We start from the raw sequence: 25,907 nt of genomic DNA, 5'->3' as shown, positions 1-25,907 counted from the left end.
AGAAACCATTTGGGACATCGTTTCCTCTACCGAAAAAATTTGCTAGGGGGATAACCCTTCCAGTTGAGTTACCCTAAATTGTTTTAGAGAAGGATCCTCATTGAAAAATGTAAACTAAACGTGCCATTGCTGTTTATATTTTCTTTCTTTTTACGATTTTTTATGTAACTGATCTGTTGCATTTGTTTGCTGTTTCATTATCAATATTTGCATTTTTAGTATTGTATCTTAACCTTCAATGTTTTATGTTTTAAGAGCCAAACGTAAAAATGTTTACTTTCGTTCTTTTTTCTATTATCATAAATAGAAAACTTTTTATTAAAATTAAACACAATCTATATCTACCCATTTCTATTTATAGTATGCAGTATAAAGTACAGCTTATAGTGTAAAATGTTGAAGAATGACTCTACCGAAATATTTCTTTAAATTTACCGAAGTTGTTCTCACCTTGGAACGGATTAAAATCTACATGATTTTATTATAATAAATTGTTTTATTATCTCGAACAACTTGGTTTGCAATGCTAAAACTACCTCCCAGATAACCTAACCTAACAAGTAACACATAACAACCTTCTGGAACAGATTATGTTCGAGAACCGACGTTCAACTGTATATTATTAAAAGCTATATGTTGCTGAAAGTTATGAACTTTTAAATTTATAGTGGTTTGAAAACTTTTACAATTGTTTTATTTTTTTTAAATTTAGTGGTCCTGCACAGAACCTTTTCTTTGTGATATAAAGTTTAAAAGTTACAGTAGTTTGGAAAAGTTTGAAAATCTTTAGAGTTGCTTTTATTTTCTCTCTCAATTTATTTCAATCGCACAAAACAATTTTCTCATAATATGTAGTTTGAAAGTTAGAATGGTAAATGTTTTTATATAGTAAATACAAATAAATTTTTAGTCTAGAGACTTGCTTATTACTCGGGCATTGCCAAGTAGCACAGCTTGTCAATATACAATTTTGCTTTCTTTAAAGGGAGTAACAGAGTTGCGGGCATCCCTCTTCAGTATCAGTAGCGAGAGCTTGATCAGACCAAATTCTATGAACTCTATGATGGTTAGGAAACTTGCCCCAAGGCAGATTCCAAGTGTGCCTCCAAGGTTTGCTGCAAAATGTATAGTCATTGATGGAAAACGAACACTAAAAATAACATAACTCCTAATTCTCTTTTGAACCAGTAACACTATTGATGAAAACACTCTTTTCATCAATAGACAGCCTCATTCATTTTGCGATAACTCATTTGATAGCAAGTTGTAAAAAGTTCAAAAAACTGTATCTTATGAAGAGGGAATTTTGTTATGTTTTCAAATATTTACAATCTTTTGAAAGTCATACTTTTGGTTGATAACTATTTTTGTAGTCCTTTTGTGACTTAATTTATTACTATTAGAGCTTTTTCTAATGTCTCAATCACTTATCATTTTGATGGCCCCGTATCAAATAAAAATTTATAATGGAACACCCTTAAAAAAGTATAATTACTTTTTGCTAATTTATAAGTCTCGCTCTCTCCCTCTCTCCCTCTCCCCCTTTCCAACTCTCCCCCTCTCTCCCTCTCTCCCTTTCTCCCTCTCCCCCTTTCTCCCTCTCTCCCTCTCTCCCTCTCTCTCTCTCTCACATACATATATATACCGTAAGTCCTCATGCTCAGGCCGCGCGGCTTGTGCTCAAAACCAGATGACTAACGAAAGAAAAAATAATCCTCCAACAAGCCGCGTATACCCACAGACCGCGGCTAATGACTGAGGTTTTGTCGTCCTTGACCACTTCAAGAGCGAGAGTGTCGGGAAGAGTTTCGCTAGACCCCAGTCCTCTTCAATAAGAAAACAGGCTACATCAGTACACGTGAAAAGAATTTTCTTTTATGTACTTCCAAGTTCGAATTAAAAATCCTAAACCCTTGCATCAAGAACTTACTTGCCATGTCTCAGCTAGATTTTTATTGCGCTGTTAGAGGCTTCACGTTTATGGGAAGATGCGGTCAGGAAAGAAACGGTTTTAATGGCCTATGACTGCGGTGAGTTAAACATTAGCGATAAATTCTTCGTTAGTCTATAGGTAGTATTCCATAAACATGACATTGAAAATAAACGAGTAGGTCGCCAAAATGCCGTACATAAAAGTGTATCATGGCTGTGATTCTATGGTTATAGCGTGGAACTGAGCAGAGACCGCATTTATCGAGAAGCCGCCCTAAGCCTCACGTAAGTTTTAAAAACTTGGCTTTAGCCGCGGCCTATGACCTTGAACAAGAAGCCGCGCCCAACGACAAGCCGCGCGGTTTGAGCATAAGGATTTACGGTATATATATATATATATATATATATATATATATACATGTATATACACTATATATCGGTAGATGCAATTCCTGATCTAAATAGTTTAATTGTTTGCGTGAAAAGTTTTTAGCTCTTACAGATGTACCAAACTCAGAAATATGAGTGCAACGGCTTATTTGAAGTTGACACGGCGCGTTTAGAAACTATGAATTAAAAAAGGTAAACAAATTAGCTTTTAAAAAAAATCAACGAAATGAAAATTGCAAAATTTGTTATTAATTATAATAAAAATTGCACACTTGGCATGTGCAATCGCAAAAAAAATCAATACATATACAGTAAGAAGGATGAAAGTTCTAAAAATGCATTAGCTTTCAGTATTTATACGCGTTGTTGGTTGGATTTGAATGTCAGAAGTTCAAATCTACTACAAAAGTGAAATTTTCATTGGTAAAATGTTATTGCTATACCTGGAAAACTGGATTATATATATTTATTGTTAAATGTTATATATATATATAACTATTTTATATATATTTAAATATATAACCACACTTACCCGCTTTATACTTACATAAGCGAAAGTAAATACATATACTTTAACTTATGCAAATGTAAACCATATTAAACAATATAGAAATAGGTTTATGTATTTCCACAATTTTGGTGTTATAATTCGAACTTCATCAAATTAAGTCGTATTAAAATAAATATTGTACAATCTGTCAGCAAACTTTTTTGTAGTCAATCTGTATGCAAACTAATCCTTTCTAGTGCGCATTGGGCTAGTCTAGTAAATTTAAAACAGGTATCAACAGAACCAATTAGTACTTGTTGATGATGTCAGAATCTCGGTTATATAAAATTCAATGCAAACATCAACTTAATCTTAAAATATCGAGGTATGTTTTAGTAAAATTCAAAAATGCTCAATTTGCAGACTCTGACTTACCAATCATGTCTACTCCTGTGTAGGCAATGCTTTCTTCGAGGTACTCATATGACATCTCACCATAGTAGATATTAATGACCAAGTAGTTCTCTTTCCACCGTTCTAAACACTCTTTAAACAAACAGGCAATTTAAATTCATTTTAATACTGTTTAGTTGCCATAAAAATACAATCATATTGTTTTATTTTTCATTTTTTGCAATATTAAATTGATGTTATGCATTGATTGTTAAATTTATATTTACGAACAAAATCTCAAAACCAAAATAGTTTTCATGGTTGTTTCAGTGAATTTTACTTCAAATATTTGAAAGGGAAGTTCATTCATGTCTTGCTACTAGTTCAGTCGATACTGTTGTTTAAAAGTAATTTTATCTCCAGGATTATTGATGTCATTTTCAAGAGAGTATAAATTTAATGGGCATGGAATGTTTGTTGTCAAGAGTCACCTCTACACACGGTGTAATGTCTGATCTCAATTACTTGTTAACAATTTTTTTAATTAAATTCGCATATTTGGTTGTTATCCAAATAGCAAGTCATAGATATCAGTAGAAATTTATCAAAACTTCAAAACCGTAGATCGCTGACTCTCTTTGTGTTGCCTTGTTTTAAAGTTATTGTATAGAATTTTATGATCACCCTACAGCCTACCGTAAAAATAGAAAATGGTTGGCAAAAACTCGAGTTTTTACTACAAAATGGCATTAAAATACAGTTTGTTCACCATCAATTTTCAATCAAGAAAAAATTAGATTTCTCAACGGAATCCACAGATTTTCAAAATACATTAAATTTTGTTTGTAAGGTAAATTTTGTTGGCAAAACAACCTTGTAAACCTTGTAACCTGTAATAACCTTGTAAATTTTGATGTAAGTTAACTTGAAGTCACCTCTACAAACCTAGAAACGTTTTTATAAAATTTTATTTTACACGTTTATTATACTCTTTTGAGGTACAGCTGTATTGCTGCAACATACCAAGTAATAAATATTAGTCAGAGGAAAAAATTTTAAAAACCATTTTTTTTATCGCTTTGTTAAATTGACTTTCTTGTTTTTTGATTCTTGTAACACTGTCCAAAAATGCAAACAAACACGTAGTTTTTGTCATAGTTCAAAAATTTGTAAAAAACACCCCTATTGTTTACACACTTGTAGTAGGTATTTCTTTACAGTCCTACCAGTAAAATTCAGCATTTAGATAGTTATTTTGCACCCAATTAGCTAGAAGGAAAACATATTTTGTACTAGATGGAGTTTTCATAATTGTGCTCTTCCTGTGCACACTTCGGCATACTGGCCCACCATTTTACACCATTTTACACCATACCAAAATGGTCGATGCATAAAGTAAACACTGATGTTAGTGTTGCTACTGTAGGGCTCTACTCACCATTATCACAGAGAGTTGAATCTTTGTTCCAATGTTGGCTTGGAAATTTGTTGAAGGAGAGGCCAGCGGTGTAGCGAACCTCGTGACAAACAGACTTACACTCGCAATTCTGTAGCAGTTCTGCATTTACGATGAACTCATCTGCAAAAAAAAATTAAAATTTACAACAAATTATGCAGGAAATTGTTTCTTGAAAAATAAATTAACAAATCCATATCCAGTATCCATATATGCATTAAAGGGCTTTCGTTCAGCGAGAAAACTTGCTAGTTTGTTTTTTCTATAATTAGAAGAACTCAAAGCTAGCATTATCCTCTGCTACTAATTTTGTAAAAATCTTGTCATTACATAAAATTTAAAACTAAAAGCCTAAAACGTAATACAGAAAGTAGTTAAGCATTTTATTAAGCTCAACCTCAACTCTGGTGACTATGAAAAAGGTAAAACAAACAGGTACTTACTTTTAGCTGTTATGCCGCACTCGATCATCTCTTGAACTGTGCACGTCTGTGACCCGTTTAGTGCTGTCAAGCAAAATGCACAAATATCAATCCTTTGAAGAATTAATGAGATCGTTTGAGTCTTGCATCAGCTTTTCTTCATTTTGATTTAACTTTAAATAATTCAATCATCTTCAAAATAATTTCATCAAAATATTATTACATCTGTTATTTGTTTTGAGCAAAATGCAAAGAATTTCTTTAAAAAATACTTTTTGAAAATCCATCATTTCTTGACGTCATCGAGTCATTTGCACATGCGCTCGTTCTCAAAAAAGCCGCCATATTTGTAGAAAACGATCGTTTTTCTTTTATTTATTAGTTATTTTAAGTGTTGTTTTGGTACTATAATTAAAAAAATTGCAAACAAAAGCATCATTTTCAAAACTTCGTTTCAAAAGCTTTGTGTATTTAATAATAAAATTGCCTATAAAGATGGTCGACAACGATAAAATTACGTCCCGAAAAAACGAGCGATTGAAAAGTTGGCCTATATTTATGGCTTATAAGAAATGCTTAAATATAGTGTTAGAAACCATCTGCAATACTTAGAGGTTACCATACATAGGCTCTCTACCCTCTTTTGACCCTAACCTCAATAATATATGTAAAGTTAGAAACCTTTTTGGGTACATATATGACTAGCTTAGTTTAGTTTGTATCTTAAGTCATTTCGTTTTTTATTCTTCAAGTATTTTTCTTCGATTTCAAAATAAACTGAAATAGTTACAATCGCTTTTTATGGAAAAACGAGATTTTTGACAAATTGGGATTGAATAATTCAGAACGGGATCACCAAAACCAATCAAAATATGGTTGAGCACCAAGGTTTCACAGTTCATTTCTAGAACCCAAAAAGTGGTAAAATCTGGATAAACTACGATATACATGATTTTTCACTTTCTTTACTTCTATTTTAAACAATTTTTTCAGTAAAAAGTTAGTTTGGTAAATTAAAATGTTTATGTATATAAATATTATTTTATTTAGTACACATTGTGCTATAACATACCCAGGACTCTGTCACAAGGAACTAAAAAATATGTCTAAATTTTTAGTGCGATAGAAGTTGGTGTAGCTATGATTCTTGAATAGCAATAGCTGTATTAATCAGGTTAAAAACTATTCATCGTATGGAAAGAAGCCACATTTCAAGAAAATCGTGTTCTTTATCGTAAAATGCATGATGGCTACTCACGCGGATCAAATATATCTTTGCATCCACATCTGTTGATAATGTGGGAGGCTTTGCACTCACTCTTACATGCTGAATAAGAGTAGACTGGGTAGTGATGTAGAGGGTTTAGTAGATTATCAGTATCAAAGCAGTCTGCCTGCCCACCATCAGCATATGGAGGTCTTCGCTTTATCTAAGGGAGACATGTAGTATTATATTCCCAAAAAAACCTTATCAACCTCATTTTACGCTATTTAGCAGCTAGTTAAAAATTCTGCCATTACCAAGAACAATCAGAGCAAAAATTTACAACCCTAAAAGTTAATTGTCAGGCCATTTTTTTTCTAGTAAGTTTGTTTTCAATCTATAGCAAAGTCATAAAAGATGGCCGTGACAGTTTAAATAAAATGAGATAATTGTATAAATTTCAATTTAACTATTAATTTTTCATACTTTGAAAAAGTTCAATATTTTAAAACATCTAATATTAGAATCATGTCACACTACCTCTTTTCTTTGCACAAGAAACTGAGTTTCTTGGCCTGGAGAGATTCCATAACTTAACTCTGTCATAAGGGGAACCTGGGAGGCATCATGCAAGGCAACCTAAAATATACTCATTTTAAAGTACTTATTTGTACTTTCATTAAAAAATTGACTGACAAACCAGCAAGCAGTGCTACAAATTATCAGTGTATATGCTATGATAATAAAATATTGATCTTTAAAAATTGTATCATTATCAAGCGACAAATGATACATCAAATTCAGAGCATAAACTTGCCATTCTATATTTCAACGCTATCAAGTTTGCAATGAAGTTGCTTTAAGAATTTTACAAAGTTTTGCAGAAGGTCTTATTTTCTCCTTTGCAAAGTGCAAGAACTTGGTTTTGTTAATTACCTATCTTAAACAACTTTGAATAAAGATGGTTGAAAACTTTTTCATCCTCCACAGTCGTAAATAAAATACATGTAAATCCAATAGATTTAGTTGAAATATTCGTCTTTACTTACAGAGAAACCTTCAGAGTAAGAATACGGTCCAATGTAATACTCTGCAACCATGGTATTCAACACAAAATTTACTCCTCCACTGTAACCTGGTGTGTGAGTCAGAAAGCTTCCATTATTGTTAAACTGAAAGCAGTAACCTGAAACATTCAATTGATTCTTTACAGCTGTAATTAAACTGACAGGATTCCAAAAGGTTCATATCAACTGCCTTATTTATAGCTTGACTAGTACTCTGCCAGCATAGTGTATCATTAGAGGTCATCAGGTGTAATAACTATGTGCATATGTATTCTAAAAAAAAGGAGGTGGTTGATTGGAGCTGTTGTTATAGTGTCAGTCTGCCGTGCTGAATGTTGAATCCTCCGTGATGCAATCTAATTTCCAAACTTTTAACTTGAGGCTTTGGACGGATAGGCAAATGTGGCCCTTATCATACTAATTATTGTATAATTGCTTTACTCAAGATTTAAATAAACAGGTTTTACTGAGTAAACTGCTCAAACTTTAAACCCTCAACTTTTATATTAATAAAAACATGGTCACATAGATACTTACTCTATGTTATTATGGTTTACGATAAATTATAAAAATTGCTGATAAAGGTTTTGTCTTTGTGATTAAATTATGTATTATATAAATTTGTACATAAATTAATACAGTAATATATGTATTGCTATACTCAAAGTTTAAATAAATATGCCTTACTGAGTATTAAAAATGTCATTAAATGCTATTACGCTATACTAAATATTAACGCTATTCAAGCGGTCAACTTTTAGCTTTTATCTTAGTGGAGAAAAGTATGATCACATAGGTACTTATTTCATATTATTATAGTTGAAGATAAAACAAATGTACATAAATTATATATATTTGGCATCAGTTCGTAGGTCTTTTTCAATATTTTTTATTTTTTGATAAAAAATTTTGTATTGAAAGAAATTATTTTTGGACTCGTACTTATACCTTTTTGCTTTTGAATGCTTGTTATATACATGTCTTTGCTGCAACAAAACTGTCTATGATATGAACACTGTTTCACTCTAAATCTAAGTCAACATGTTCAGGTGTTGACAAGGTAGCAGTCAGAAAGTTTTTGACAATTGAAAGGAGCAGTAATAATTTGTTTAAGTGGCTTGCTCAAAATAGTTTAGCTATGGAACGAATACCTTTTGAAACTTATTCAAGTTCATTTTTCATGACATTTTTTGTTGAAAGCTTTCAAGAGGTTACGAAGTTTTAACATGAAAAGTTTATTTTGGAAAAAAAACTCGGCAGTGCCTATATTGAGTTCAATTTTACAGCTAAGCAGTTTAAAGAGTGTGAAACAGGCCCATTTTGTACCTTGAGCTCCTTAATTGAAAATACCCCAAAAGTTACCCTTTTTTTGCACGAATTCTTATGCTTGATTTGCCTGTCATATTTGTTGCTTTTTACTAAATGTTACCTACAGTGCAGTTTTAAGACTACGAAGAAATCTCATCCCCTTGTTGCAGCAGGTTTAAGCCCATAAGTGACTTAGCAAGAATTGGAAGTTAAAATTTTCACCATAAAATCTGTATTTAAAAACAAACTTGGAAACGGTTTAAGTGTTTCTTGGTTCTAAAACTACTATTAAGACTCAGTGATAGATTTTTCAGCTAAATACTTCTTTGAATTAAATGTTTCACTTATACTATAGTCTTGATCTGGTTATTCAACAAGGCAATGTGTATCACAAACTGAAACCTGATTGCCTTCCTGTTTTGATTAAAAATACTTAGTACTAACATATAACATGTATAATTGAATCGTATATGCATGTTTAATGCAAAAAAAAAATTGCAAATTACAAACACTATATTATATTTTTACTGTGTAACTAGTGTGTATTAGCATTATTGGTTCTAGACACTGGTTGAATTCTTTTTAAAGTCTACAGGCTAGCTGGATCAAATCCCATTATAATTATTAGCTTAAATAAACATTTGAGCTTTCAAAGCAGGAGTAAAAATAAAAAAGCTTAGCAAATTTCTATGGTTGAATGCAAAATTTGTGCGCTGTACACTATGTGTTACGCTAATATTGATGAAGGCTGGTTCAGGGGATGGCACAATATTTTGGAGTTGTCTTCTTGAAGATTGTTTATTGATTAGATGCACTGTAAGCCAAAGGCATCGTCAAAGCAATGTAAATACTTTGAAAAGGATTACACCTGTCAAACTCTCCCAATAGTTCGCAGAGCATCTACATGTATGACAGCCTGTGCGATGTATATCACTTCAGCAATAGAGAGCGGTTGTCACCGATAGCTAGATCCATATTTTCTTCTATGACACTTGCTGCGGGACTAGTATTTATTTGTTTCCGTCACCACAACATATAATAAGAATACTATTTCATGGTTGTGAACAGGCTTTTAGGAAAAAAACTAGCAAATAAACTCACTATTTTTATAACGAGTGGATGGTCTTGCTTTGACTTGATAAGATCGCAAATTGTACATTCTTCCTGTCAGCACAAAACTCCAAAAAACAAGAACAACTGTTGGTGTTTTTTGGATTTTGCCCAACAACAAAAACAGTTGGAGATATTGCCCAACAACAAAAACAGTTGTTGGGCAATATCCACAACACTGCTGGCAGTGTAGGCCGAATAACAGATCACAGGATTTTAAAGCTATAAGCATGCTGGTGATTTTGAAGTTTTAGTAGACGTGACACCCAAACTCATGCTGCTTTTAACAAATGAACATAAATTTTGCAAAGCGTGTAGCAAAATGATTAATTAATTTATTGAAATTCAAAGTTAACCCTGCAGTAACTATTATACGGTTTATACTGAAAGGTTAATTGACTTGTTCAGAAAATTATATCACTTGTATTAAGAAATAAATTCTGATATCAAAAATCCTTTTTAAAAATTTAAAAGCTATACACTTTTTGCTGTTGCAATCTAGTATTAAATTACTCTTGTAAATATATAAACAGTGATATTGTAGCAGTGTGTGAGTGCATCTGCGCCAAAGCGCTAAACTAAACAGACAAGCATATCATGTTTTCATGAGGCGCTGTGGTAGAGGAATGGTTGTGCGGTGACTTATTTCAAGGCTGTAACTTTAACAAGTCAAAGACAAACGAAGCTATGAATCAACAGAAAAGCGAGACTTATGCACACTCACAAAGGCAACACAGTTGGTTGGTAACGCTGTTTCTATGGTACAAGACTGGCAAATCGCACATGTGTTTTGCTTGTATACAACAATGCTGAAAGGCGACAGAGTAAAAGCTATATGACTGTTTCCATGATAGCATTGCAACGCCATATGGGTTGTGTTGCTGCGCTATCACTCTAGAGCAACTTAGTGAAAGAAAGATCATTATGATTGGTTCTGAAGCAATACAAAACCTTGGTCAAATCTAACATCATATTGCGTTTATTCGTTCAAGTATCATTAGAATGGGCTTATTATTTGTTGCGTTCTTTAGTTGCTTTTTATATTTTTTGTGGTGCAGCACAAGCTAATTTAGGTTAAATATTCTAAATACAATTTTTTGTTTTTAAAACTATGTACTTTGTGAGCTTTCGCTAGAAACCACAGCAATTTGATTCCGTATACAAAAAAATTCAAGGTCGAGGAAAAGGTCTTACCAACTGCTACCCAGTGAGACTGTATGAGCGCTATTCAAAAATCGTTCGCAACCAACTTATATGTTTAGCGTGCCAACCTGCATCTGTGTCCACAAGGTTTATTATCTGGTTACAAGGCGTAGGTTTCCCCTTCACTCCACAGTAATTAAAGGTTTCATTCAAACCATGAGCTATGCTTCTTAAATGAGCTTCCGTTGTTTCTGCTGGAATTCCACTTTCAGTTGTAAGAAATCTAAGTGCTGGGTCGCTCCAGTTGTACCTGTCAATTTTGCTAATAGTGATATATCTGTCTTTTTAGTTGAACTTCCCAGTTTTAGCGTTTGCGAGATGTTTTCCTATCCAACTATACATGACAGTTTTACTATTAGAGAAGTTCGGGTAACTTCAGTTCTGTCTATTAGTTTTTTTATCAGTAAGAAATCAGTATTCTTGTTATACTTATCAATTATACCAATAGTGATGTATTAGTCACCTTAGTTAAATCTGCCAGTCACTAAAGTGGTAAAGTTTTAGGTCACATCCTCGTGTTTTTGCAATGAGTAAACGCTACATTGACCCCAATGAGCAGAATATCATATGTAAGAAATTCTGTTTAGCTTTTAGAATATTTACTTCATAGTGAACAGGCATGGATTTGAGTTCCAACGGAAGCTGGCAGTATTCAGAAAAAAATTTAATTATATACGAATTAGTGTTACATTCTTTGATAACTTTTTGGATATTTTACTGAGTCTCTGTAATTGTTACTATGCAGCCTAACATCAACATTATTAGTCCAGATGGTCACAAGATATCAAATTGTGTTTTTCAAAATTTGGTAACTTATAAGAAGAGGTTAAACCATAAAACTGTAAAACTGACATCAAAAAAGTGAAAGCTAATTGACACAAACTGAAACTACACATGAGTTGGGAAAGGTCAACAGGACACTGTTCTCAATTGTTATCAATTTGTTGTCATTATTTTGCTGCATGCTCATTATATATATATAATGAGCATGCAACATTATATATATATATATATATATATATATATATATATATATATATATATTTATATATATACTCGCCCTATTACCCGTCTATATATTATAAAGATATAGCCTAGCTACATATATTAAAAATCAACTTATAAACATTGAGAGGTACTGAGAGTTGCCGCCCACTTGCTACTAGCTTGGCATTTACCAGGTATATATATGTATATCTGGTAAATGAGGAAATATATATATATATATATAAATATACATGTACATATGTATGTATATACATATGTATATATGTATGTATATGCATTTTCTGTATTTATACAAAATAATGAAGTTTTAGAGAGTATTGCACTAAATCTGATTTCAGATATGGAAAATCTGTTTTCAATAAGCGTCACTTTTGCAGATTTTATTTGACTTGTCACCCATGAAATGACTTCAGATTAAACCAATCAGTTTAGAGCTCCGCTTGAGAAATTTGCTAAATTAAGTAACTTTGATTTTTGAATAAAATTTTAAACGCTGGAGTAAACAATGTTTTATTCTTTGTTTGATTATAGCGATATCACTTTTGGTTTTATGAGATTAAAAATACGAATTGAATAAATTATTCAATTATTGTCATGATTAAAATCAATTGGCTAAATATTGGTATATTTTCATGCCTGACTACTTAATCATTCTTAGGCTAGCATCACCTTTTAAAAATGAAGTTTGTTGTTCATGTCAGCAAATTTTTTTAAGACAGCCTGCAATTTACCTGTCTCCAACATCAAAGTTTTCATTATGATTATTTAACCAAAGGTCCGTCATCCACATATTCACCAAGTCTTTTTCCTTTTGTGTAAGGTGATCCGGAAGAATCTGAGACCTTTTCCAGTAGTTTCTGTTGCAGATCGTAACCGTTGGAAACTGAAACAATATATTCAACAATATATTCGATATACGTCAGCAATTACAAACTAATGGTTGGCACACTTCCTCACAATCAGCCATCAATCATTACAATCAATAAATTATTATATACAACATTACATTCACGAAATAAAGTATTTTGTGTAGTTGCGCACCAAATTCTTTTGATTTTAGCCACTTGCTTTGAGATGGATAAGCACAAAATAGTGCACTGATGCTAATTGTATACTTAAGAAATATATCCACAAAATGCAGCACAGGTAATTTTTTTTTGTATAATGAATGCCTATAAACACTTAGCAGTCTATAGCAATGAAAAATACATGGTATATAATTATGTTTAAAATATAGCATTATCTCACTGCTCTTCAATAAAGCTTTTGCATCAATGATAAATTTTATACAGTGTTCGTTGTTAAGGTCATATCCAGGTTTGCAGATTACTCATATGATTTGAATTAGTCTTTAATATAGCCTCTTTTATTGTAAGAATCTATATATTTTTTCTTCAAGTTTGTCATCGTTTGTGTATTTGTAGGATTGATTGTCCAGCTATAGATCTTAAAATTTTTGAATAAAGTTTCGGTACTGAAGATAATTCAATCTCAGGCCCTGCCGCTCACCAGTCTGACACCCTACCCATTAGACTACAGAAATCAAATTGCTAGCTTGACAATATAAGTCATTATATGAGCACAAACACCTAAATGTTTTACGTACGACGCGGGTCATAGCATAACATCACGAGAAGCTGTTTGCTCACATTATTAAACAGACTGGCTAGTAGCGCACAGGCTAATAGCGCGCAGGCCTCACTGCCTCTCATTGTTTATAAGACGAAACACTTCTCTCATGATATGTAGTTTGATAGTTAGAATAACAAATTTTGTTATATGTTAAATACAAATCAATTTTTCTGTTCAAAGACTTTTCTATTACCCGGCCAACGCTGAGTAGCACAGCTAGTATATAAATAAATGAAGGAAGTTTCACGTTGCCATAGACACAAAATCTTTGTAAAGGATACTAATCCGAAGCATTCTAGGAGGTCAATATATAGAAAAATGCAATTCAAAACCCTAATTATTCTGAAAGTTAAGCATGGTTATTTAATAACACCAGAACATGTAGAGCATTAACCTTAAACTGGTTTTAAGGAATAAAATAAAGTTTTGAAGCCAAATATTTCGCCAAATTAGCGGAAAGCAAAAAGCACATGAGTGTGAAGTTTGAAAAAATTGGCCAAAACTGTGGAAATGCATAGCATTTACGAGTACTAACACACACATACTCTTAATGACCGAGCGAGATTTATTAATAATAATATTGGTAGTTGAGCTTGTGAGCTATGAAATCCAACTTTGGTGTGTCAGCTTTCTGCATTAGGGCTAGTGTGTAAATATTTGACCCAATAGTGTTTAGTAATGTAGGCATTTCAGGTGTCTGTATGAGCAGCTTGATGTTTGTTAGCTTTTAGAATCTGCTTAAGATAACCAACAAGAGGGCACCACTAATTTTCTTAGTGATCATGTCTGTCCAAACAAATCCATTTGAACAAAAAATAGTTTTAAATCTGACTTACTGGTAGATAAAACTTCATGATAGACCAAAAACAAATTCACTTGAAAGAAAGGAATAATTTAAACTCTGACTTACTAGTAGGTTGTCAGCATTCTTGAGTTTGATTTTAGTTTTGATGAGTAGCTTGGCAAAATCTTGCAGAAAGAAAACTGATGCTATCACAACATAGGTCGCTCCACCAGCTATGATAAGACTCCAGAAAAACCTGCAAAAATATAGTAGCTTCTAGATTATACAAGATATACATGTTATATGTTATATTTGATATATAAATATAATGCATTATATTCAATATATACATTCTCTTTGTAAATGTAAATGAGCAGCTCTGGTCTAGTGATAAACACATTGTGCTGTGAAACTGCAAGGCAGAGGTCTGAGCCTAGCAACAGTCTGCCCACATATGACCCATGTACATGCAGAAGCCATGCACAAGATCTTAAATTGCTCCTATGCTCACAATGTTCACAAGTATCGGTGGTGAAGTTCGTCAACACATAAAATAACTAGCTAGCCAAGCTTTTTATAAAATGCTTTCAAAGTTTTCAAAATACTCATGGAATGCACACTGTACACAAGTTAACTAAATTAAAATTACAGGATTATATAATTTTGCAATTTCATTGCAATTTTTTGGAGAATCTTCATTTTAGCATGTACATGTCACTATGGTTATGAGGTAAAAACCTAATAAGCGATGGGCCGGAACGTTAAATCTTGTGTAACCATGAGATTAGTAATGAAATAAGCGTGTTGTAATCCTTTCAGTAGCAGCTTCAAATGCTGCTCTACAAATCAATACTTTATATTCTTCCATCGCGATATTCTGAGCACACATTCCTAGCTCGTAAACCGATATGTGACCACAAAATGTATAGATTATACATCATAGAGACTTGCTTTATTGATCCACTGTGGGAGCCCCTAGTAACTGCAATCGGTTTGCTTATGGGATCAGCCTATTAACTCAATGCTTCAGTTGCCCTAGCATTTTGCAAACTCAGAGCCAGAGAAGAGCTGAACAGTTGATCAGTTGATCATTAGTGCTTTAATAAAAGTAATTTTACTCTAGGCAAGTGACTTTCCATAACTATTCCACCTCCCTCTGTGCCTTTAGGTGAAAGGAACATCTTGTCCCACCACTTATATAAACAGTTACAATTATCTAAAATAAAAGTTTCAAGTACATGTCCGCGTAACATTGTATCCTCATCAATGTTAAGAAGAGATAAACATGGATCAACTTACTACAAAGAATAACTCTATTCACTATAACATGAAAGATTCAATACTTAATTCACCTGCTCTGTACGAGGCACACTTGCTCAGTGTAAACCAATTCTTACTCTATTGATCAAATGCTCATTGTGCACACTTTGACAACCACAGCGCAACTGCCCTCAATGTAGTAGATGCGCTATTACACTTTCATCTAAGATATCAAACGTTAAAATACAAAATCAAAACATGCCTCCTTTCTTCGCAAAGCCATGCATTCTCTTTAATGAGCGTTGCACCCCCTAAAGAGTGGGCTCATTCCACAGTTAAAAACGCACTAAACTAGAACAACATAGCTTGGCAAATTGTTCTTGTCGTAGCTTTAATTGCGACTGGTGATTGCTGCTTTAATCACCTGTAACTATTACTAACACCGACTGCAGCATCTACTAGTAATATAAGTTATAAACATGGAGTATATGATAAAATCTTTTAAATGAGCCAATAAAAAGGAAAAAAACGCCAGCATTTCACATGTACATTATTGACCACTTTTGAAAAATTGTGTTACTCAAATATCTAGTTAAAACGTTCATTAAAAAACCTATTGAAACTGCGAATTTTTCACAAGTATTTTGGTTAAATTTTCTCACTGCTATGCATGTTCTTCACTAAATTTATCTATTTAACTGAAGCTGCCAGTTTTTAATTCAGTAATTCCTAGCTTAAAGACTGTCAACAAATTAAGAATTATCATTGTGGCAATGCACAGTTCGGGAGCATCTACTTAAAAAGACTTATAGAGTAAAAGATAATAATTTATTTAGGTTCGTATTAGGAAACCATTTGCATTTTCATCAGCCAATTACAGATATAACAGCTGAGAAGAAAAATGACATTTATTACCATGGCTTAGTTTTTAAGTATTAACTTTTTAGTGCCCTTTAGACAACGGTGCTACAATTCAGTATTTTATGGCATTTTTTTTGTTATAAAACTTTGTTCATAGAATTCAGTACAAAACCGCCAATAATTTTTTCCTACTATCATTTAAAACAAACTGCATGATCATACCCCTTTGTATCCAAAACTGACGTAGAAAAGTTATAGTGCTCTCAAAATTATCCGTAAGGGATATGCCATGTGATATATACAGTTAGGATCAGTCTTAAAATGTCTTTAATACTGATCCTAATTGTGCTATTAGATATTTTCCTGTTGAAAATACTCAAATTGCATCTCTAATCTGCCTGATCATTCATAACATCCCCACTTGCTCTAGCGACTACTGCAGTTTATATCAGACACAATGCTAATTTACGTTATGGAAGAGTGTCACACAAAAATCATTTCTTTTACTGCATTACAAAAAAATAATTTTATTTTACTATTTTTGATTTCATTGTCGGTTTTGCTTAAACTGCTTTGACCAGTGTAAATAGAAGTAATATATATCTACATATTGTTCCTATATCCATTATTTTGATAGCAGAATTTTGAAATTACACTTTCCTAGTGAAATAATCACAAAGTTTTTAAAGAAGTAAACATAAAGTAATGCCTTTTTTCCTTAACATGCTAATTTTGCAGATGCAGTAAATTTATTATTACATTGTATGGGTTGAAATGAGTTTTATGCAAAAAACAAATGTATTTATAAACAAATTACTGATACATAAATTAAGTCTGTGGGAAAAAAAATCATGAAACTCTTTACTTTTTTCCAATGATTAAGCATTTAGCTTTCAGCCAATCACTGAAGTATCACTAATCCACTAATATCACTAAAGCCAATCACTAATAATAAAATACTTTTGTATTAGTTAACATATGTTAATAATTATTGTTTATTTTTCATTCTCCTAGGTCTTTCTATTAGCTATTTTGTCAAAACTTTCTGCTTACTCATCATGACATTTCTTCTATGGCCTAGTTAGAGTCTTAAAATCACTTCACTCTAAATCATTAAATATTCACCAGAGGTTATAAACCTGGTTTATCAAAGTTCTGTTGATTTACCTAAAATACAAACAAACCATCAAATGAGAAATCAATTTTGTGACAACTGCATCACTCATAATGAGTGTCAAAATGATTGTCAAAAACAAATATTTGCTATATATACTAAACCAGATTTGAATTTGATTAGGTTAAAATATATATTTCAAATCCTAGATAATGAGTGACTAAAAGTTACTGTTAAAGTTCTTATTTTAGCTGTTTTTCACATTTGCAAATTACCAAACTAAACTTAAATTAATTTTAAAATTCATACAAGTGAATAAATAGCTAAAATAGCGCTATCATACAAATAGAATGTGCTGCCTTTTAATCTTAAAAAGCAGCACATTTTGTTAGAGAAATAGTATAAAAGTGGTAAAGATGATTTACGTATGGATCATATCAAAACACCTTTAGAACAAATTAATAAGTTGTAAAACATCTAGTTCTGAAATTCTTTTCAGTTTTAATTGACTTCCTGTAAATGGTAGAATAGTCATTCTAACTATTATATTTGCTCCTACAAATTTTTCATGTTCACCTCAAATAATTTACTACTAGATTTAATTTATTTTAGAATTTTGATCACAAATGTTTTCCTAAACAATAATATTGCTAATATAATAATAAATAATAATATAAGTAATAATAATAATATTGTTTTTACATCCACTTTTCAAAATTGCACACACGAAATGAATATTTGGCGAAGTTTCCAGCTGAGAGCTATTAATAAGAGTTTTCAAGGTACATGTTATACTGTATGTCTAATCGCTGCTTTTTCTCATGTGTTTATAGCATATCTTTGATAGTATAATGCTAACATGTAAAAACGCATGTAGAAAAATTCTTTGAATATACAGTCCCTATCTACCTCCTTTTTGGTGAAGAGCTGTCGATTCTTGTGTGTCTGACTCCATGCATAGACGTGGTTTCAGTGAAATTTGACCAACTGCTTTCAGGCGTTTCTAAACTTTCGTCTTCTGCCATCTCAAAGATTTATACAAAAATGTTAAACTATTTCACTCTGAGTCTAGCTCTTTAATAATCAAAAAAACTGCCATTCGCTTACGATTAAGAAATCAATATGGCTGCCTCTTATCATTAATATTTGATAACACTAGCAAGAAAAGTATTTAGTGCTATATTGACTTTCAACTCTTGGAAAGAAGTTGTTCAAATAAGCTAAGTTACTGTGCTGTGCAGACAGCTGGTAAAGACATTACCACATTGGTTCATCCTATGCTAGCGAATTTATGGCAATGTTTTCTGCAGAATTTTTATAGCAGCAACTTGCTTACACATATTTAAATTTCCTTGATACAGCCTGAAAATTGATTGGCTGACATAAGCTTCAGATTTTCTAACAAGTAATTTTATAGTTTGTTTCGGCTAGCCATCTATTCACTAGATGACTGCGATTTTACTTTCCACGGCGCTACACTCACTCACCATATTAAAGATTTCAATGGCCAACAGTTATGACTGTCGTCTCTTTTTAAAAAGATTTTCAATAAATAGATCAACAAAATTACTCTCAATTTAAAATTCAAGGTTATAAACAGTTCGAGATGTTTGCAAACAGTTTATATCTGCTAAAGTAAGTGAGGTAGATCAAAGTGGCTGATCTTATGACTCAGGCATTAAAATAATGGAAAAAGTAGAAAGAAATTTTATATTCTATTCCACTTGCCGTCATATGGGTACGCTGCCAAGCTCCCATCGTACAGTTTCAACCACTCTTAAACATGGGCTTGTACAAAATTGCAGAAGAAGTTATCAGAAATTATCAGTATATTTTTATCACTTGTGACTGATTTTGATGTTTGAGGTCATCGGATTGCCAGAATGTTTTTAAGATTAAAATCATCTACGCTTGATTATCGTTAAAACGTTATAAATTTGTGCTTAATAAATAACACTAATTGCATGACTTTTGTGTCTCTCACATTATTTATATCGGCGAAATCATTTAAGCTGCAGCGTTACGGGTCTCTATTCTGTAGATGTTCTTGCCAAAGAGCAACAATAAACATTATATAACGTTTTTGCTTAAAACTGAGTATTTTAACCGCTATCAAGTTTTTTAAATTTTCATATTGAAACATTCTGGCCGTCAGATTCCCTCAAACATCAAAAACAATTGCATATAATAGATATAGACTGGTTCTTCCTAATAAAATCTACTCAAAGTTTATCTAAGTTCATCTTTAAAGGCGTTTAAAACTGTCCAATAATCTAAGAAATCTAATTCCGCAACTATAAATTATTCACTGAATTTCTACCAATAAGCTATGAATGATTCATAATGTATAAGGGTGTCAATTAGTGTCTTTAAGGGTTGTAGAGCAAACAAAGTAAGCTGAACAAAAACTTTTAATATCTATATAAGGCCGACATGCTTTAGAGCAAACTTCTATCTAGCTGAGTACAGAGCAGCAAAATTTTCAATAAATTACCTTTGAAAACTGATGCAAGAGTACATATAGTTCTTGTCCTAGTTAAGAGTTTATTAAAATTTTCTCAAAATTATTACATTATCTATACTTCTGGCAGATTTGCTGTTTGTAAGTTTGGTAGCAGTTAGGCAGTTAGCAATATTCAGAGTTGGCAGGAGTCTGTTACATAAAAAAAACAAAAAAATTAGTTTTAGGGTTATTTTATTGTGTTAGTTAAAAATTTATGCTAAGATAAGGCATTTTGTATGCAATATGTAATAAAATTGTAAAACAAGTCATTTTACAATGCTTTGAGTAACCAAAATTTATTCAAATATATTTTTGCATTATCTGTTAGCAACAATTGCTGGTTAACATACTATAAACGTCATTCTAGCATTTTCTCTCCATGTCAGTGCTTAACATGTTAATCAGCTGACCTCAATAATGATTAATCTCAGACTCCTTTAAACACACTTGCTACAAGTTAAACCTCGACTACTCGCTCTCAATTAAACCTTTTAGAGAACTTTGTTTGATACAAGCTATTAACCTTTACTAGCTGTTGCTGACAATGATTTTATAACAATAAAATATTAACTGATGGGAGCCAAAAAGTTTAATGATCAACCGAATAAAATGTTTTATCTAACAGCATATGTTTTTATTTAGTTTTATACTGGCTGAAGCAAGCAATCGGCGAACTCGGCGAACTCGGCGAACTCGGCGAACTCGGCGAACTCGGCGAACTCGGCGAACTCGGCGAACTCGGCGAACTCGGCGAACTCGGCGAACTCGGCGAACTCGGCGAACTCGGCGAACTCGGCGAACTCGGCGAACTCGGCGAACTCGGCGAACTCGGCGAACTCGGCGAACTCGGCGAACTCGGCGAACTCGGCGAACTCGGCGAACTCGGCGAACTCGGCGAACTCGGCGAACTCGGCGAACTCGGCGAACTCGGCGAACTCGGCGAACTCGGCGAACTCGGCGAACTCGGCGAACTCGGCGAACTCGGCGAACTCGGCGAACTCGGCGAACTCGGCGAACTCGGCGAACTCGGCGAACTCGGCGAACTCGGCGAACTCGGCGAACTCGGCGAACTCGGCGAACTCGGCGAACTCGGCGAACTCGGCGAACTCGGCGAACTCGGCGAACTCGGCGAACTCGGCGAACTCGGCGAACTCGGCGAACTCGGCGAACTCGGCGAACTCGGCGAACTCGGCGAACTCGGCGAACTCGGCGAACTCGGCGAACTCGGCGAACTCGGCGAACTCGGCGAACTCGGCGAACTCGGCGAACTCGGCGAACTCGGCGAACTCGGCGAACTCGGCGAACTCGGCGAACTCGGCGAACTCGGCGAACTCGGCGAACTCGGCGAACTCGGCGAACTCGGCGAACTCGGCGAACTCGGCGAACTCGGCGAACTCGGCGAACTCGGCGAACTCGGCGAACTCGGCGAACTCGGCGAACTCGGCGAACTCGGCGAACTCGGCGAACTCGGCGAACTCGGCGAACTCGGCGAACTCGGCGAACTCGGCGAACTCGGCGAACTCGGCGAACTCGGCGAACTCGGCGAACTCGGCGAACTCGGCGAACTCGGCGAACTCGGCGAACTCGGCGAACTCGGCGAACTCGGCGAACTCGGCGAACTCGGCGAACTCGGCGAACTCGGCGAACTCGGCGAACTCGGCGAACTCGGCGAACTCGGCGAACTCGGCGAACTCGGCGAACTCGGCGAACTCGGCGAACTCGGCGAACTCGGCGAACTCGGCGAACTCGGCGAACTCGGCGAACTCGGCGAACTCGGCGAACTCGGCGAACTCGGCGAACTCGGCGAACTCGGCGAACTCGGCGAACTCGGCGAACTCGGTAAACGCAATAAACGCGGTGAACTTGGTTAAACTTGGTTAAACTTGGTTGAACTAGTAGAATTATAATTCATTTCGATCGCATATTTTTTTCAAAGTTTTGATAGAAAAACTGAAAAATGTTGGAGCTAAAAAATAGACTTCAATACACTCTAATGATCGCCACTATTGATGCTAATATGTTGCACTCTGCTTCTAAAGAAACATTCAAATGATTTATTCAAACAATCTATAGCCTTCAGAACAAGTTTTAAACCACCTTTTAGACCATTATGAATACATTTGGTTGATTTTAGCTCTTACCAACCTCGATTTAGAGTATAGCTTTGATGATTCTGTTGATCATTTTTCTCTGCTACATTTGTCAATAAAAACGGCACCCACGACAACCACAATATAAAGATCAAACAATGATCAAATAATAATAATAATGATAATAATGATCAAACAAACCATCTTTGAACTTGAAAGTCACACAGTTTGTAAAAACATATGTTAATTTTGATACTGTGGTCATGTATAGCCTTTTTAGAAGAGCAAAAATTATTTTCAAAATATTTAAAACCGCATCTTTGTTTACATTATTTAATTCTTAAAATGCAAAAAATATTGTTAAATGAGTGGAGAGTCATGATTACTCAAAATAGGAATTTGATATATACATGTAGGGGGCCTACATATAAATGTATATGTCTTGTTGCCCATAACTTACATTCTAAAACCCAATACTAATACACTACTACTTGTAACTCCAGATAACTAATAACTCCAGATAACTAGTAACTCCAGATATTTAGTAACTCCAGATAACTAATGTACTCAACTCAGTTTCGTACTATATCTTAGTGAAATGAAGTAAAATAGATTCTGGCTTTTTTATAGAGTTTATAGAGTGTTTAGTGAGATTGCAATATAATCCAAGGTTCAAGAGTTATTTAGATTAAATAGAACAATACAGATATAATAAAGCTTATTACGATAAGCTTGTGGCAGAAACAAGCAAAGAAGTTATACATTTAGTTTTTGAAAAAAACTCGTCTTTTCTATCTGCAAAATTTAAATTTAAACTATTTGGCTTTTCAGCTTTTTTGTTCTAAAGACAAGGTTTTTCTAAAACTAGTAAGTTTGCCAGTTCTGTGCATTCTGAGAGATCGTCATGAGTAATCAGTATTTGCATGATTATCATATGATGTGGTAAAGTGACAATTTGGTGTAGTGGTAGTAGGATCGTTTTTATATGCAATGCCCTGGGTTTGAATTCAGCAGGTGGTGATCTTTTCTACATAATGCTCTTTGCATGGCTTTGAACAGACAGATAAATACTACTTTGGTAAATGAAGATTATCACTATTTGCTTAACATTTTTAAGCATATATGTTGTTAAATACATATGCAAAGCTAATTCGTTATCTATAAATAAAACATTTACTTTGCAAATTGCTTTGTTTGTGGAAATGGGTTTGTGTCTGGCAAATGGTATGACAAGATGTTGTAAATGCTCTCTGTATGCTCATCTTAAAATGAGTATCAATTTTTATTTAAACTTTTTCATGTTGTGAAATTAATATATGTGTGTATCAAATTGTTTTTATTTTTCTTTAAATAAAAGTATGTAACAGAAACAAAGAGACAGGTGTCGCTAACTTGTTATTTTTTGAAGGAGTCTTCAAACGACATTAAAATTGTAAAAATTCCCATTAAAAAAGAGACTACATTAAAACAATAATTTCTAAAAAGTTGTTCAGCTTGCAGAAATATTGGCAAATATTCCGTTTTAGACTGTTTCAAATATTTCAAGTGTAAAATTGGTAGTTTTTCACTTTCATAGATCTTCCACCAAACTCATTCAACTTATTGTTTTCATTTTTTCTAAGTCACTAGTACATAGAGTTATTACATAGAGTTTAAGAAATCCTAATAGTTTTCACTAAAGTCATATGTTAAAATCATGATACAAAATTTTACAATATCATAACTTGTACCCCTGCTTTATTTTCAAAAAAATTTATACTGCAGAACCAAGCAATATTTTCTCCTTCATTTTTTTCATTTTCCGGTTTGCAGTGAACAACAATTTAAAGCAGACAGTTAGCTTTAAAATCCTTTATAGCATTCTTAGGAGATTAAAATATTTACTGATTGCTAATAGTTGGTATGATGCAGCAAACATTAACTGCAGATATAGGGGTAACCGGGGCACCGTTGGCCAAAATTCACTTATTTCACCATAACTTGTGTGATAGTAATTACAACTTTCTGAAATTTGGACAGGCAATTCACATATATTTGATGTATTAAAACAGATATTTTCAAAAATCTAATACTGCTTTTGTTACCGGAAAAACAGATTACAAAAGTACCTGGCTAATGGCCAAAGCTGCCCCGCATCTGGGGCAGCTTTGGCCACCACTGGGGCACAAATGGCCACTCTCGGAACTGTTCAGAATTTCTAACTACTGTTGCATATATGTATTTTTTGATTATTCAAACATATCAAGGTAACTAATTATTGTATTTAAAACATAATATAATATTCTTTGAACTAAAATATGACATTTTTCATAAAATTTTTTGTCCATTTGTCAAGGACTTGCCTTGACAAATGGACATATTTCTCTGGAACCACAATGGTGTCACTTGTAATAACTGTACTCCACTGTATGAGCAACTACGTTGATCTGATGGTATAGGCTGTTCCAGAGATAGGATCCCACACGATGCTGCATCTGGGTTTGGATGATCAGTTACAAAGGTGCCTAGAAACTCATCGTCAGCAAAAGCGTGTCTGTTAAATGGTGAATTTCCTGGACGTCTGAACCCTCATGTGATATTTGAGATAGTTATTGCTAGTGGGAATGATTTTCCTAATAGGCTAGAAACATCATATATGTAGACAGTCTGTCATCTGCGATTCAAGTGCTATGGGCTTACAGCATCATTTAAATAGCGTTTTAGAAGGCCATAAACCGTTATATCAAGTGATTGGAGTTTGTTTTACAATGGGGAAGGAAGGTTAACATTACCACACCATTCTGCTTAGCAAATTCAATTGCTGCGACGTTTAGGTGGCTGTCTTGGTTGTCAAGTAATGACAGGGCAGGTGGTTCTCTTGAGCATCGACTATGGTTGATGAAGTGCTGAGGCCACTGTTTGAAGATCTCGGCATTAATTCACCCTGAAGGGTTCGCCGCACCAATAGTTTCAGTTGGTGCTCTTGAAAGCATGAGGAGAAATAGAAATGGTGAAATACATCCTCCAGAAGCATTTACTGCTCCGATCATAGTCGCCAGAATTCCACGCTCAGCAGATATTACTTGGACAACTTGGCGAGCTTTTTGGTCAGCTAAATTCTTGTTCCACGGCATAAACTAGTAGCCTCTGGCTTGTGACATGAAATATTTGAATGCCTCTTCAAGAAATCACTCATCCAGTAATCGCCAGCACATTTGTTAGTGTCCCACTGCGGTGGGTGGGCCCTGTCATTTCTTTTAGCTTATTCATATGCTAGCTCACGCGAATGTCGCTTTGTTAGCCCATGATGGTGCGTTGACAACAGAAGCAGGTGATCCTTCGACTTTTCTTCTTGGTCTGCAGAGAAGACCTGTCTAGTGACATTTGACTTCACAAATTTTGTGTTGTCAAGCCCATTTAGTTTAGCTTCATTAACATAGTTGTGTAGTGAGGAATTTGGTATGCCAAGATCTTTTGACACCTGCCTTACAAAAAGTCTACCTTCCAACACATTATTGACTGCAGTAAGCATGACATCCTCAGATGTCCATGTTGGTCTTTTGCTGGTATAAGTTCGAACCAAAGTGTCACACTCCAAAAATAACAGTAAACCCTATCCTTTAAAATACAATAATAATGTAGAAATCTAAGCAATAAAATGCATTGTTATACTAGTTAAAGCATAAAATTTTCAGAGTTAA

At 33.9% G+C, this 25,907-nt stretch overlaps 1 protein-coding gene across 1 annotated transcript; it reads right to left on the bottom strand.

Annotated features, from left to right (window-relative positions):
• Positions 1-957: 957 nt before the first annotated feature.
• On the bottom strand, positions 958-25,340 carry LOC137402740 (acid-sensing ion channel 2-like). The gene is made up of 13 exons (XM_068089243.1): positions 25,150-25,340; positions 24,570-24,760; positions 24,336-24,411; positions 14,526-14,655; positions 12,715-12,866; positions 11,044-11,225; positions 7,337-7,473; positions 6,828-6,926; positions 6,342-6,513; positions 5,105-5,167; positions 4,644-4,784; positions 3,248-3,358; positions 958-1,115 (listed from the first exon to the last, which is right to left on the bottom strand). Exons 1-13 carry the CDS (start codon positions 25,338-25,340, stop codon positions 958-960), a joined length of 1,803 nt encoding a protein of 600 aa, XP_067945344.1.
• Positions 25,341-25,907: the final 567 nt, after the last annotated feature.

Source organism: Watersipora subatra, chromosome 8 (genome assembly GCF_963576615.1).
Source record: "Watersipora subatra chromosome 8, tzWatSuba1.1, whole genome shotgun sequence".
NCBI lineage: Eukaryota > Metazoa > Bryozoa > Gymnolaemata > Cheilostomatida > Watersiporidae > Watersipora > Watersipora subatra.
Note: the sequence above shows the minus strand (reverse complement) of the source record. Positions and strands in the feature narration are given on the sequence as shown.